General features: G+C 41.0%; 1 protein-coding gene across 1 annotated transcript in view; it reads left to right on the top strand.

Moving 5' to 3' along the window:
- Window positions 1–15,856, top strand: part of SMAP2 (small ArfGAP2) — a 45,785-nt gene extending 29,929 nt beyond the window's left edge. The window contains exons 3-10 of the mRNA XM_028123232.1: window positions 590–675; window positions 1,662–1,740; window positions 4,946–5,032; window positions 6,256–6,337; window positions 7,359–7,468; window positions 8,253–8,418; window positions 8,877–9,193; window positions 14,505–15,856. Coding sequence (XP_027979033.1) covers window positions 590–675; window positions 1,662–1,740; window positions 4,946–5,032; window positions 6,256–6,337; window positions 7,359–7,468; window positions 8,253–8,418; window positions 8,877–9,193; window positions 14,505–14,630 — 1,053 coding nt within the window. The 3' untranslated portion in view covers window positions 14,631–15,856. The remainder of the gene's footprint in view (window positions 1–589; window positions 676–1,661; window positions 1,741–4,945; window positions 5,033–6,255; window positions 6,338–7,358; window positions 7,469–8,252; window positions 8,419–8,876; window positions 9,194–14,504) is intronic.
- Window positions 15,857–16,113: the final 257 nt, after the last annotated feature.

Here is a 16,113-nt window from a genome sequence, read left to right as displayed (position 1 = left end):
AAAGTCTAAAAGATTAGTTGTATTTTTCAGTTACACTTTACTGTATCTTATGAAGGAAATTACATGCCGTGGAGGTATTTGGAAATTTGAAGTTTTAAAAAATTCTGAGATTTGTCCCTCACAAGCGTTAAGGAATCTTTTTCAAAGGTCTAATGGGAAACACACTTCTTTGTAATAAAGCTGAATAGATTAATTAATAGTATAAACTCAAAATTATAGTTATTGCTCAATTATTGCCCGCCTGATTAGGTACTGATTATTGCCTATCAAGTGGACATTTTAATTGGTAGTTAAGTGTCTTGGGCTTTCAAATGGGGTCTTGAGTTATTACTGAATTAAATGTATCTTGTCAGACAAATTTTTCAATAAAAAGCACTAGGGGGTGGGGGGTGGGAAGGACAACCATGGAGGCAAATGATTGCCAATAGAGTAGAGAGAATTGTGGACCAGAAATCAGAGTATGCACGTAGATCTTGGTTCTGCCGCTGTCAGATTGGTTCTTCAATTGTAAAATGCTGCAGTCGGGCGAGAAGTTTTTCAAGTCTTTCCTCATCTGAAATTCCATGTTTCCACATCTCTTTGATTGCAGTGCATGCAAGAGATGGGGAATGGAAAGGCAAACCGACTTTATGAAGCCTATCTTCCTGAGACTTTTCGGCGACCTCAAATAGACCCGTATCTTTTCTGGAGCAACTTAGAAGGCTGACTGGTATTTTGGTGTTTTGGGAGAGTCACACAAGACTCAAGCCCCTTGATCTGACCAGGCCATCTCTATGTGGTTTAGTCAAAGTCTTGCTTTTTTCTCTTCTGCCACCAACACATACAAAAAGCATATTTATACTTTCTAATATCGGAATGGTGCTGTCACATGGGGAAGACTCATTCAGGAATTAAGACTGCAGTGGTTCACTGTGAGTTCTCCCATAAAGTGACATGTCTGATAGTTTTTCGATCTTTGAAGCTATTGTGTGCTAAAAAGAATAGATTGCTGTATTGAATCAGCAAAACTACCATTCGTTTTTAATGCCTTTTCTATGTCCTATGTGAAAGAATGAACTGTTACTGACCAGTTAATCAATAACTTTCTTCCCCCATCCCCTCAACAGGGGATAGTACCCTGCTCACAAAACCAAATCCCCTAAAGGCAGTGCTTCTTAAAATGTGGTTTGTAGACTGTCTTGTTAGAGTTTGCTTTTTGTTGGGTACTGGTGGAACCTGTTAAAATGCAGACTTGGGGCCCTGCAGAAGAGACACTGATCAGAATCTGGTAGTGGGGCTCTAGGGCTTATAGTTTTAAGGGGCACTCAGGTGCCTTTGTTTAAGGCCTTTGACCCAAGGGCTTTAAAATAGATCATTGACTGCTTTACCTGTATTCTAGAAGAGCCACGGGTTCCTCTGATGTCAATATGAAGATTAATCCCATTTGCTGCTATCATTATCCTGAAGGAAAATCATAGGAAATGGTGATTCCCTGCAGTAACTGTGAAGGGAGCATTTTAAGGTTTTGGTCAGGGAAACTGCATGTGAAGAAATAGGAGCCATATGGAGAAACCAGGCAGGAGGGAGAGAGGAGAACAACATTCCGTTGAATACAGATTGACCTTTTAGAGTCATAGTGTGGGAAAGATTTGTTTGATTTATCCTTAATAAGCTTTTTGCAGAGCTGTCGAGGGATTTATTCGAGATAAATATGAGAAGAAGAAATACATGGACCGAAGTTTGGACATCAATGCCTTTAGGGTTGGTTATAAATCTTTCAAGCTTTGTTCAAAATGAGTAATTTGCTTATAAATCAGGCCAGGGAAGAATTTGAGAAGAGCTACTGAAATACTCCAAAATCATTAAAAAAAAAAAAAAAGGAGCAGAATAAAGCCAGTTATTGAATCAAGGCCATGAGATATAATGGAGCAGACTTTTGTGTCAGAGACAGACAGGGCAAACCATGAGTGAGTTCTTTGCCTTGATCTGTATTTAGGTGTAAATGATTCCCAGTTCCAAATTATTTCTTCAAATGGACATGTTGGGCATACTGGATCAAGCAGTAATATGTGTGTGTATCTATGTGTATAAATGTCTGTGTATATATGTATTTTTTTCTGTAAATGAAGTCAACAAAATTAATTAAATCACCAAAGTTTTCTTCAGTTTGGCCTGTGTGTATTTCCAGTGTGTCGATGGACATAGTGGGACCCTGTTCCTGAGAAGGGTTTTAGAAAGAGACTACCAGTTACCAAGCTTGCTTTCTTCCATCCTAGGCATGTCATTAGAATCTGAAATACAGTGTAACTAGGACAAGTATAACACACAGGAGGAAACACAAAAGGTTTCCGGAAGAAAAAAAGGCACCTGACTAATGACAACTAAAGAGGAACCAGTATGACAACCTAAAAAAGCCTTTGATAAATTCTATAGTAAACTTGCTTAGGAATAATTGACTATTTCTTTAGCTACAGAAGTATAGAGAGTATGGGATTCTCCAGCTCTAGCGTGAGTCTTATCTCTCTATCATCTATCTAGTTTTGTATTTTAACGGAGGATATACAGGGCTCTAAGTCCTTCCAGGTGATTTAAAGTCAAACTAATTGGAATCTGCTCCAGATTGATCTTTTGGGCTTGTGTGAAAAGGGGCATCAACTAGTAGGTGAGTTTCAATGTAGGCAAGTAAGTGCAAGGTACTACATTTAGTTAGGTAAAGATATTCCTTCTCAACTTAGTGTGAAGGACTCTTACTTCATAGTCATCCAGAAAAGGGACCTGGAATTTGTCATAACTGTTCCACGAAAGAATCAACCCAGTGTACAGCCACAACTTGGATGGCATCATCAAAAAAAGTTTGGAACCAAAGCACACAGATTTCCTTTGATTTATAGAAAATTGTAGTCTGTCTGCTTAGCTCTGTTCATTGTACCAAAAGATATGAAATCAGATGAGGTCAGAAAAGAGTATCTGAGATAATCCAGAAGATGGGGGAGGAGGGAAGAGTTGCCATATGAAGATACTATTCATTCAGAATTATGTTGCTGGTGTACTGTACCCATGTAAACAGCCTGTGTTACTCACTGAATGTTTTCACTTAGGAAAGAAAGACCTCCTGTTTACCAAAAAGCTATTCCAAGAATTTTTATTTGATGTACTTAATTTTTAAAAATATTCTTGTGAAGATTTATATGCCAAGAATTAATATTTGCTAAGTGAAGACAGTTAATATCAAATTGAAAAAAAGTTGCTCTGTTAGAGTATTATTTTTAAATGGGCAGATAAAGCATTTTTTACTTCAAGAAATAAAGTGTTCTGTATTAAAGCATTACATCATGTATGAAACAGACATAGTCACATGTGTTCTTTGTGATTATAATATCATATTACAGATATGAAAATTAAAGTGGAAAATCCATGCCTACCTTTATCATCTTTACCAGTGATGATCACCTTGGTGTGTAACCTCTTTTTTGTAGTTACTTTTAGGAGGCACAATTATAATATAGATTGTCTACTATTTTCATTCAGTTTAGCATGTCATGTATTTTTATGTTACTTATATAATGTTCATAACTTTTCATTGTTGCACCCTTCAGTGAGTTACTAGATCACAGTATATTTTACCATTCTCCTTCTGCGGAGGAGACAATATAGAAGACAAGAAAGGATGTTTAAATTTTTCTTCATAAATAATTCTGGGATGAACTTCTTGGTGCATAAGGTTATATTTCCATATTTTGGATTATTTTCTTAAGATACATTACAAGATACAGTATTATCTAGGTTAGAGCGGTTCAGTGTTTGTCTTTTCCTACTTTTGCCAGTATACTTCCCAGAAGTTGTACTGTTTTATGCTGTCTTCTCAGCATTGTAGAAGAGAGCTAGTTTTACTCCATCCCTATCAACATCAGGTATTATTTTCTCCCCTCAAAAAAGTATTTTAAATCTCACTTTTTATTTATTTATTTATTTGAGAGAGAGAGAATGAGAGATAGCACGAGAGGGAAGAGGGTCAGAGGGAGAAGCAGACTCCCCGCTGAGCAGGGAGCCCGATGTGGGACTCGATCCCGGGACTCCAGGATCATGACCTGAGCCGAAGGCAGTCGCTTAACCAACTGAGCCACCCAGGCACCCTAAATCTCACTTTTTGATCATTGGCAAGGCTGAATATTTTTTTGAATGTACTTCCTTTTATATGTCTGTGTTCTTAAGTTTACTCTGTGGTTCTGTTTTGCGTTTAGATGTTCATTTGATGTTAAAAATGAGACCAATAATATTATAATCTATGAAAGTATTATGAAACTGCCTCTGGAAGTAACAAAAACTGAGACTTTCTAACCTTTTATTTTTGATGTGCTTTCTTATTTTATTCAGGCAACTCATTTAGGACACCCTAAAAGGGATACTTTGATCCTTTTACTCTTTTTTTTCCCCTATTTCCTTAATTTTTTGTTTTCCTAATCTTTAAGCTTGAAATTACAGTTTATTTTCTGATTTTAAAAAAAAGGAAATGAAGATTGAGAGGACTTATGATTGAATTTAAAATCACAAAGGATGTATGTCAAGTAAGGTGAACACGAATTTATTTACTGGTGTACCAAGTGAGGGGGGGACCCCTCAAAGGATGAGCAAGTTAAATTTGGGTCCCAAAGGGGCAGCCAACTGGTGAAACGTTTATAACTTCTGTAGGTAGCCTGGACTCAATTTCAGGAGTCATAGATGAGTTAGACAGAACAAGGGGTACTTAATGAGATGTGAAAGTTGCCTGTTACAGTATTGAGGCTAATGTGGAAGAGACCAGCTCTCATGCCCCGTACAAAGAAACCCCTAAGTTTGGCAGACTCCTGCATCAGATTCAGTAGGAACTTTTTGTGTCCTTTTTGCACATTTGGAATTAAAATTTGTCAAACTGTTAGTCACCATGGGGCCTGTGTTCTTTGTCTTGTTTTGTTAAATCATTATATAGAAAGAAAAAGATGACAAGTGGAAAAGAGGAAGTGAACCAGCTCCAGAGAAAAAAATGGAACCTGTTGTTTTTGAGAAAGTTAAAATGGTAAGTGGGAAAGTTTTTGCACTAGGTGGATGGCCTCGGATGTGTTTATATGTGGAGGGGAGGGGAAGGAGGCTTTCTGGTGGGTGGGGTGGGGTCGGTAGCATATTGCACCATTTTACCTGGGGCCAAAGGGTTCCACATTTAGATTAGATTGCCGGCTGCCATTTCTGATGCTTTCGCATTGCCTTGCTGTTGCCTGATCTGCTCTGTGACGCTTCTCTTTGGGGCCAGTTGGGGGTTTGGGAACTGCATCTGTCCTATCTGAGCAAGAGGCACTTTCCATGCCAGAATGCCGTGACTGTGTGATACCTCCTGAAGCAGATGCTACATGCATCCTCTCTCATTAGATGCTCTCTACCTCATTTTCCTTTTGCAGTTAAGAACAGTCCAGAGGGCGCCTGGGTGGCTCAGATGGTTAAGCGTCTGCCTTCGGCTCAGGTCATGATCCCAGGGTCCTGGGATCGAGTCCCGTGTCGGGCTCCCTGCTCCTTGGGAGCCTGCTTCTCCCTCTGCCTCTCTCTCTCTCTCTCTTTCTCTCTCTGTCTCTCATGAATAAATAAATAAAGGCTTTAAAAAAAAAAAAGTACAGTCCAGAAGTGGGGCCATACTGATCCGTTTTAATCCTTCTTGTATTCTTGCTTTGTCATCTTGAAGTAGACACCTTTCTTTTTTCACAGGATGTTGTGGCTGTAGTAGTGGATACTCCAATATAAGAGCTTGGAATCTTGGGAGAGAGGACTTTTTACTATTTGCTTAAGGAAGAGTCTTTGACTATCATTCTGAATCGTACTGTCTGCAGAACACAGTCATTAATGATACGGGCAGAGTGAATTAGGTAGTCTTTAAACTGATCTCCCTTTTGGTATTAAAGTTTTTCTAATCACTGGGAGATTTGTTGGCTCTTGGCTCTTACACCACAAAACAGCTATCTTTATTCTTGGCTTTTCCTGGGATCAAAACCTGCTATTTTTGTTGACCCTCCTGCTCTGTGGTTGTCTTGGTTTCAGAAAGCCAAACAAGCACAGATGATATCTTTTTCACTTTAGGTTTGGTTTATGCACTTGTGCTTCCTGACGTGATTCTTTCGCCTGACACTTCCTGAGTTTTCTTTCTTTGGAACTCTGAGGAATACCACAAGAACACCTGTGGCTTTACAGTGATGAAGGGAAAAAAGCGTTCAAAAACACCTGTTTATTTCTTTCTTTAACATATTTTCACCTTAGCCACAGAAAAAAGAAGATCCACAGCTACCTCGGAAAAGCTCCCCGAAATCCTCAGCCCCTGTCATGGATTTGTTGGGCCTTGGTAAGAGTCAGACTTTTCCCACTCCCATAATCTTACACATTATGATGAATTCTCTGTCACCCTGGGAAGCTAGGTAGTGATGGGATTCTTCAGTTTGTGTTTTCATCGTTAATATTGTTCTCTCATGTTTTTTCTGTTGTTTTACATCTGAGCAGTCATTCTAAGAAGTGTTTACACTTTTCAGAGCAACAGTATAGCGTAGTGGTTTGGAGTTAGAGTCCCATCTCTGCCACTTACTATCTTTGTGACCCTGGTTAGTTTACTTAACCTCTGAACATTGCTTTCCTAATCTGTGTCATAAGGATGATAACCATCTCTACTTCAGAAGTGTTGTTGGGAGGATTCAGTGAGATCGTTCCTCTGAAGCTCTTTGCCCCTTGCCTGGCACAAACTAAGCATTCAGTAAATGTTAGCAAGTTTCACTAAACCAGCACCCAGGAGCCATGTCCCCATCCCTCTCATTTTTCAGGCACATCCTGTTTCTGAGATGGCCTATTAACCTTGTGGTTATTTTTCTCCAAACCTTTGAAACCCTGAACTAGTGGTTCTGCCCCTTTCAGAAATAGAACCTATTCTTTACCTTTCGCAGATATCATGGCTGTAATACTTTGGTTTCAGTGCATTTCTGCTGATTTAGGTTATTGGCTATTTAGGTTTATAATTTCTATACCTTCCATTTATCTCTGAAAAAAAGAGATGAAAGCTACACAGCTCTACCCCTCATATAGCCAGAAGGGAGCCAGCCAGCCCCTTTGCTAGGAGGCTGAGATAGCCTTCAGGTCTGGATTTCTGCTGCCCCATCCCAGATAGCTGGGCCGCAGGCTTCTCCAGCATGTTCCTGGGAGGGTAAGGTGAGGCCTTTTTTGAGATGCCCCATCCAAGCTAAATGGTTTCCGAAGCCTAGATTTCCAGGTCCCTGATGGAGCATATAGGTTTTCTCTGTCTGCTTTGTGTCTAGAATAGAAGGAAGGCATGGGCTTAATGAGCAGTGCTACAGTTGAGCTTTGCTCTCTCTTTCCAGATGCTCCTGTGTCCTGCTCCATGGCAAATAGTAAGACCAGCAATACCCTAGAGAAGGATTTAGACCTTTTGGCTTCTGTTCCATCCCCCTCTTCTTCAGTTTCCAGAAAGGTGAGTCATGTGGGCGCCTTAGAATTAAAGGACATTCTGAAAAGAATAATTTTGATAATATGGAACCAATTCATACTTCCTTGATGGAATTGGACTTTGGTTTTCTTAATTCTTGATTCTTCCCTTAACCCTGTCATCTCTGTTACAGCCTAGGATTACTGTCATTCCATTTTGTCTCCTGCCCCCCCCAAAAATGGGTCCTTTGAGTGGGCTTCTGTTGAAGGTGTGTCACACTGTAAAGAATGGTACTTTAGGTCAGCTCCCCAGCATGAGGGTTACTGCCAGAGAATTTGGAGGTGTGAAAGACTTGAAACTGTTAATGGCTACCATTTGTGGAATACCTGCTTATAACCAGGCACAGCGCTAGGTGATTTAGTATATCCATTCGCATATTTCTTTTATAACTGAAAATATTTACCACAGCCCTGCAAAATGGGTATTTTATAGATGAGGAAACATTAATTCAGAAGAGTTATGACTAGCCTCTCGTTACGCAACTAGTAAATGGCTGCACTGGGGTCTAAACTCAGTTCTCTGTGGCTGCGTCATTTGTAGATTTTTGTTTGTTTGTTTTTCACCAAATCACATTGTTCAACTGTAGAATAAAGAATTGCACCAGAGCTTAACTATCAGGTGTTTTCAATATTTGTGTGGTAGAAATGTCAGGAAACTATTCACTTGCCCATGAATGTAGAAGCAGCAGAGAAATGAGGGCGGTCCTTACCGAGACCTCTGTGAGGACCGTTCCAATTCTCCCCTCTCCCCCTGCTCCTTTTGCCCCAAGGTTGTAGGTTCCATGCCAACTGCAGGGAGTGCCGGCTCTGTTCCTGAAAACCTGAACCTGTTTCCAGAGCCAGGGAGCAAATCAGAAGAAACAGGCAAGAAACAACTCTCTAAAGACTCCATCCTTTCACTGTATGGATCCCAGACACCTCAAATGCCTGCCCAAGGTAGGTTTCACGGGGGTAGTGGCATTACGCTAGACAGAGACATGAGGACTTATGTGCAGGAATTATTTGTTGTAATAGGGGATAGTTGCTTTGGGGCCCCAGGACATTATACCCTAAACAGGCCTGAACATGACATTCTTTGTGAAGCTACAAAGTGTCAGGAGGTAGATATTAATGTAACTCAGAGCCATACTTTTGTGGGGTCTGGTGTCACACCTCTATGAAGTCTGACTCAAGGTCTGGACCTGGACCCTGAAAGGAAAGTGGCTAGGTCAGCAGTCCAGTGGTAAGCCATTGCAAGTCTTGTAGAGAATCTAACTGTTCTGCTATGTAAAAGAGCATTCTGAGTGGAGTAGAAATGCTACTGAGAAATTTTAGCCAGAAAGGAGTAGCCAGTGGGTTTGGACTGACTTGGTACACTTTCCTCTTAAATAGTTCTCTGCTTGTTTTCTTGGCAGCAATGTTCATGGCTCCGGCTCAGATGGCGTATCCCACAGCCTACCCCAGCTTCCCTGGGGTCACACCTCCTAACAGCATAATGGGGAGCATGATGCCCCCGCCAGTAGGCATGGGAGCTCAGCCAGGAGCTTCTGGGATGGTTGCCCCCATGGCCATGCCTGCAGGCTATATGGGTGGCATGCAGGCTTCAATGATGGGTGTGCCAAATGGGATGATGACCACCCAGCAGGCTGGCTACATGGCAGGCATGGCAGCCATGCCGCAGACTATGTATGGGGTTCAGCCAGCTCAGCAGCTGCAGTGGAACCTTACTCAGGTAAGATACACCATTTTCCTTGGGACAAGAGTTTTGAGCCTTCCTCAAGGCTGTCTCATGTCATCACTCCCTTATCCTTTGAACCCTTATAACTAACGTAAATGAGACAATGCAGAGACATTCTTAAGTTTGCCACCCTTCCCCACCCTTTTTTTTTTCCTAGAAGGTCTACCTAATGTCAGACTTCCTGAGGAGTTCTGGGTTACTGTAGAATGAGGGTAATTGCCTCAATCTAAATTTCTCCACACATTCCTCAAAACAAAAATTTAAAAAACCCTATATAGGTAAATAAGGAATGCAAATAAAACCACTCATAACCCATGACTGCCACATCTAGTAGACAGAATACTGCAGACTTCAAATTACATGGCAGTAAACACCCAAATCCGGCAGAGCCAGCATCGGAGAGACTATGTGGAAAGAGGAGAGGGAGCAGGGGGCTGGAGATGACAGAACATAGGTAAAATCACCCCCTGGAAAGAAGACCCACCCTGATTAGAGGCATGGTGAGAAAAGGTCTGAGACTTCGCAATTAGAACTCTAGTTATGTGGAGAATTGAAAATGAGGTGCTTGAAATATATGGGGTTAAATGTGGTAGCTCTGGAAAAGCATTGCTTCTAGGGTAATGGGGGTGACTTGGAATCTTTTTTTTTTTTTAAGTTTTTTTTATTTATTCATTTGAGACACAGAGATAGAGAGCAGGGGGAGAAGCAGAGGAAGTGGGAGAAGCAGGCCCCCCGCTAAGCAGGGAGCCCGATGCGGGGCTCAATCCCAGGACCCTGGGATCATGACCTGAGCCGAAGGCAGACACTTAACCATCTGAGCCACCCAGGCGCCCTGGGTGACTTGGAATCTTAAGCAGGGCCCGTGCCTAGCCAGCGTGGAGCCTGACTCGGCTTGATCTCACGACCTTCATGACCTGAGCCAGAACTGAAAGCTGGTTGCTTAACCGACGGAGCCACCCAGGCCTCCCCTATGGGGGTGACTTAGAAGGAAGAGGTGCTCTTTGGGGACCTGGTAGTGAAGGGAAAGTAAGAAATGAGAAGTGGAAAAAGGAAACACAAAATGAAAAGATAAACCATCCTCTCCCCTCCTTCCAAATAATTTCACAATACCAACAGAAGAGGGTGCTCTTGAACTAAGAAATCTAGTAAGTCTCCCGGAACTCTCACACCTATCTATTATTCCTGATTCGGAAAAATAAGGCACTACAAAATAAATAGAAAGTGGCCGGTGACATTTATACAAACTGCTATGAGATGAAATAGAAAATGAAAATCAAAACGTATCAAGAAATGAAAATTCTCCCTCCCAAAACAGCCATGAACAGAAGAAAACTGTTACACAAGCCACCAACCTGAATGAAATGTCCTTTAACACTTGAAGACGAAACAGCTTGAATCAGAAATCTAAAAACTTAGAACCAAAATGGACAAAAAAACTGGAAGTTATGAAATGAAACTTTACTGAATTCAGGAAAGAAATTGAAGAAAGACGCAATTATCTTAGAAATAAAGTCTGAATTACAAGTTAGCCAAAGGAGAATAGGTTCAACTGAAAATATATTTGGCTTTGAAGAAAGGTATGACACAGGTCAGAGAATGGAAACTAAATATAGGAAGCAGGAAAATAAATCTAAGAGAAGGTAATGTAGAAATTAAGCAAAGAAGGCCTAACATAATTGGAGACTCCAAAGAAGAAAAACTAAATAGTGGAGCAGAATTAATATATTTAAATCTATAATACAAGAAAATATCCTATAAATAAAAGACTTCAATATAATGTTGAAGGATCCCACTGTGTATGGAAAAGCTGACCCAGAATGGTCAACTCTAACATACATCCCAGTAAACTTTTAGATTTTATGGAACAAGAAAAATTCTCAGGGCTCCAACCCTCTCCTTACCTCTCATCCCCCCAGATCTGCCATTTTTTAAAGAAAAAAAACCACTCAGCTTGACATTAGACTTCTAAATGCAAAAAAAAAAAAAAAAAGCAATGGGAGTAGTATTTTCAAGATACTCACATACATGTGAGACAAGTATTTTACAGCCAGACAAGCTATCCTTCAAGGATTGAGGCTGTTTAAAAAAATCTTAAATATGCAAGAAATCAGAGAATATCATACTTATAAGTCTTTCCTGTGGAATGTACCAGAAGATAAGCTTCATCCATCTAAGAGATGAGTCGGGACATTTTGGCAAAAGGACTGATGGTGAATAAATGTTTAATTGAGAATCTAAGACTAAAACTAAGGTAATGACAAGGATAGAAAAACATATGTTTTACTCAGAACAAACAATGGTAAGAAGAGAAGATTAAAAAAAGAGGAGAAGATAAAAAGGAGGAGGTAGGATAAATTATTGCATAGGAAATAGGTGGAAGTTAAAGGGTGTAATAAGCTGACACGCCAAATGGTAGAAGCTTGAGTACAGAATAAAGGAAGCAAAAGACAGAAATTATTAGTATAAAGGTAACCACTAGAACAAAAAATGAAGCTTTATAAATACCAAAGGAATACTTTACAACAAAATAGAATACATAGACTATGAAGTACAGCAAATATAACAAACACAGTAAAAATGTAACATGATAGAATTAAGACCAAACATCAGTCATATCAACAGGTAGCTCTTCTATGAAAAGAAAAAGATGTTTAAATTGGCTTACAAAGCAATGCCTAATCTTATACTAGATACAAAAAAATCCACTGAAACAAAGTGATTTAAAGTCTGAACACAAAGATGGGCAAAGAGTTGGAGTGGCATGTGTGTGTGCCCACACGTATGCATGCACACGCGGTCTTTCTCAGGTTTGGATGACAATGTTCACCTGCTGTATAAAAACTATTTTCATGTTTCCCTTTCTCTGTAGTCTGGAATAGTTTATGTAGGTCTTTGGAGATTGGGTAGAATTCCCACATGCAGTTATGCAGGCCTTTTGCTTTTTTATGTAGTAATTCTTTGATAGCATTCTCTCTTTGTTCTATGAAAGTCAGCTTTGGAAAACTCTGTTTACCTAGATTAGCTAAAAAATCTTTGGGAAAAAAAAAGAAGAGATAATACCTAGATTAGCTAATTTATCAGGGGTTTCAAATTCATTTATCAAAGGTTAAGCCAAGCAGTCTGTCTCATGATTTTTTAGTTTCCTGTTTCAATGGTTATTTCTCCCTTGTCACGTCTTATTTTGTATGTTTGTGGTTTCCTTCCCCCTTGCCCTTTCTATTAGGTTAACTAGTAGTCTATTTTGTTAATTATACATATACATATATAAAAAACCCACAGGATTTTGTTTTATTTATTCTACATTTTTTCTTTACTTGTTTTTGACCTTAATTTCTGGTTTATCTTTATTATATCCTTTTATATCTGCCTTTTGAGTTACTCTGATCTTCTTTTTCTAGCTTTCATAGTTGGTATTTGAATTTGCTATTTTCAGTCCTTCCTATTTATTTGTATAAGTAATGAAGTGCTATGAAACTGGTGAGAACATGTCAAAAGGACACATGAGCCAACTTCTGGAGGCTCCCACTGTCCAACTATGGGACAATTTGAACATCAAAAGGAATGACACTGATGAATTATAACACTAAAGGAAATGAATCCCATGAGTCCATAGTGATACATTTTTTGAAATGTGTGTGGGAAAGAGGGAGGGAAAGCCTTCTTTACAGAAGAATGGCAACTGGTAATTGTAGAAAGAATAGGATATTCACATATTCTCAAAGAAATACCCTTTAGATTACTTACTAATTACAGTAAAAAAAAAAAAAAAGACATGGTGGATACTACCCATGGTAGTGGGTGCTCAAATGTAAAATTACCAACAATGGGACAAATGAACATCACGTGCTTCCTGGTATCTTGTACTGAGGAGGACATGATATCACGTCATGTTTAACTTGATCCAATCATGTGTGATGAAAATGTGAGGTAAATCCAAATTGAAGGATTTTCTGCAAAATAACTGGCCTGGATTCCGAAAACAATGTCAGGAAAGAAAAAGTGGTGGGGGAACTGTTCTGTATTAAAGGGAGACTAAGGAATATGAAAATGAAATGTAACCTATATTAGAGTATTGTATTCATATTAAATTTCTTGTTTTGTGGGTCCAGGAAAGTATTCTTTCTTCTGAGATGCCTCCTGACTTACTAAAAGGTGAAATGTCAGGACATCTGCAGTTTTCAGTGCGCATCAAACATGTACACATACATATGTACGAAGGTCCCATACAAGATATATAGATCTCAGAGAAAAAATGGGGCAAGGTGTTGACAGTTGTGAATTTAAGGAAGGATATATGGGTTCCATTATATTGTTCTTTCAACTTTTCTATAAGCTTGAGGTTTTCTTTAAAAAAAGTTGGTGGGCAGGATGCCTGGGTGGCTCAGTCGGTTGAGCGTCTGCCTTCGGCTCGGGTCATGATCCCAGGGTCCTGGGATCGAGTCCCACATCGGGCTCCCTGCTTGGCGGGAAGCCTGCTTCTCCCTCTCCCACTCCCCCTGCTTGTGTTCCCTCTCTCGCTGTGTCTCTCTCTGTCAAATAAATAAATAAAATCTTAAAAAAAAAAAAGTTGGTGGGAGAAAAACAGCCCTTCTCCTCAAGAAAAAGAACTTACACAGAAATGTCCCAGGCTTGGGAGATTTAAGGCATTTTTCTTGATAAATAGTTTTCCTCTCTTCACTGCCAGAGGCCAGTCTTTCAGTCTCATTCATAAGGAGTCCCCAGCCCCACTCAGACCTTATTCCACTGGTTCTTTTCTCCCAGCAACTTCCCCTCTCACACACCGAAGACCCATTGGTCTTTTTTCTCCTTTTTCTTTCTTTTTGCCTTCCTTTGTTCATTCCAAACAGTCCAGTTTCTTTTTCCTTTTCTCTCTGCTTGAGCGTGCACAACCACTTTCAGTGGCACTGACAGTAATAACTCTGCTGGAGATAAGACAGGAGTGCTGGGGGCTCGTCTGCATGCTCTTGGGGCTAGCAAGTTAACAATAGGCCCCTTCTTTTTAGGATGAGAGACTAGAAAGGAAAAAGAACGTCTCATGCTGCTTTGATGTTGACTAGCTCCAGGACTCCTTTCCCTCCCTGAGCATTAGTCTCTGTCAACACCTCCCTTCTGCGAAGTCCTTCATTTACGTGGTCTGGAGCCCTCAAAATGATCTATTAAGGTTCAGGGCAGATCTGTACCATAACAGTTTCCCTTTGTCCTAATCAGCCCCTCCCCGCAGATGGAAGGACTCCTCCCCTGCCTTTTTGCAGTAACTGGCTGCATGCCCACAGCCTGGTCTAAAAGTCTCCTCTCTCCCTTTCAGATGACCCAGCAGATGGCTGGGATGAACTTCTGTGGAGCCCATGGCGTGCTGAGCTATGGACAGTCGATGAGCGGCGGAAATGGACAGGCAGCAAATCAGACTCTCAGCCCTCAGATGTGGAAGTAAAAACAAAAACACCTGTATGGCTACCACTCTCATCAACCCTCTCTCTCCCAGTTTTCCTCTTTCCCCAACTCCCCCATCCCATCCCCCTTTCCTACCTCTCTGTTTGGTTTAGAAATTGCTCAATCTGTCGTTTGGGGTTTGGCATTCTGCCCAGCCCAGCCACTTCTCAGACATGCAGACCTCTCTGTTGCTCTATGTTGTACGTGTCCCCTAGCCATCCCGACCTCCTCTGCAGCCTCAGCCTGTCCTCTCCTGGCACCAGCACCTTAGGAATTGTTGGCAGAAGGCACTTAAACTGTGGGAGAAAGGTGCACACCTTTGAGTACCTTTCCCCTGAGGTTAAAACCTCTCAGAAAGGTCTGGAGTTGTTGTCTTTTAGGCAAAGTGGGGAGGGTTCAGAGGTACTTCTGTATGCGTTGCTAAGCTATTTCTACATGTTTAAATTTTTGGTTGAAGAAGGAGACACTGTGCTCCCATAATTTATGGGAATGAAGAAAGTACTGAAATCAAATTAAATACTCCTTGAGTCTTAGATCGGGTTGGCCCTAGCCCTGGGCTGAGGCAAACCCCCTCCTGTGAGGATGAGCAAAAATATTACTCTACTTTGCCCTGAAATGCTTTCTGGACCTGAGGCTTCAGGACTCATGGCTTCAGTTAGCCTTCATTAGCACCAAAGACTTTATGAAGGTCCTGCACAAGAACACACACCCTGCCCTGCCTCCATCCTACCTGCAGTGGGATCTGGCTCTATGGCTGGAGGACTAGCCCCTCCAGTGGGAATGCACAGCTTAATGTGTGTGTGCGTGTGTGTGTGTGTGTGTGTGTGTGTGTGGTGTGTTTCACCTCCCACTCTTTCCCCATATGCTCTGGGTGTTTTTGTTTTTGTTTTAGGTTTACACAGAGAGGAGTTAATTTATCAACAGCCTAAAACTGTTGCCACTTTTTCATATAGTTAAAAAAAAAATTGCAATCTCATGCATAGCTCCCCCCCCCATCTGCCAATCACTCTTTCATGCCTGTGTATCCCAGGCTGCTCTGTTTCCCCACCTTCTCCAGGTGTGTGAGGCAGAGAGCCTGGACAGTTTTCCTGTCAGTCATTGTTCACCCTACCTGAATATTAAAACAAGAAAACTTTGCTTAAAAGATTTCACCTGTGGGAACCACAATTCCTGGTTGCCTTTCTCCTGTGTATGTGTAAATTCCTTAATAAATATTGCAGGGAAGGACCCTTTGCTTGGCTGTTACTGTGTATCACTCATGGAGGAGGGTGAGTTGCATCTTGGTTTTCTGCTTTCCAGGAGCAGTTCCCCCACTTCCTGTGTTTTAAAAAATTTTATACTGGGGATGCCCAAGGACCGGGACCAGGCTCAGGCAGTCAGAGGGGGGGACCCCTGTCCTTTGTCCAGTGGTGTCTAGAGTTGCGAGCTGAGGGAAGTGTGGATATCTGCTCCTGCTAGAGCCACAGAACATCGAAACTTGAAGT

Source organism: Eumetopias jubatus, unplaced genomic scaffold, assembly GCF_037043125.1.
Source record: "Eumetopias jubatus isolate StellerSeaLion01/CBP00866 unplaced genomic scaffold, mEumJub1_p1.0 scaffold_4, whole genome shotgun sequence".
Lineage (NCBI taxonomy): Eukaryota > Metazoa > Chordata > Mammalia > Carnivora > Otariidae > Eumetopias > Eumetopias jubatus.
This window is presented reverse-complemented; position numbering and strand designations above follow the sequence as displayed.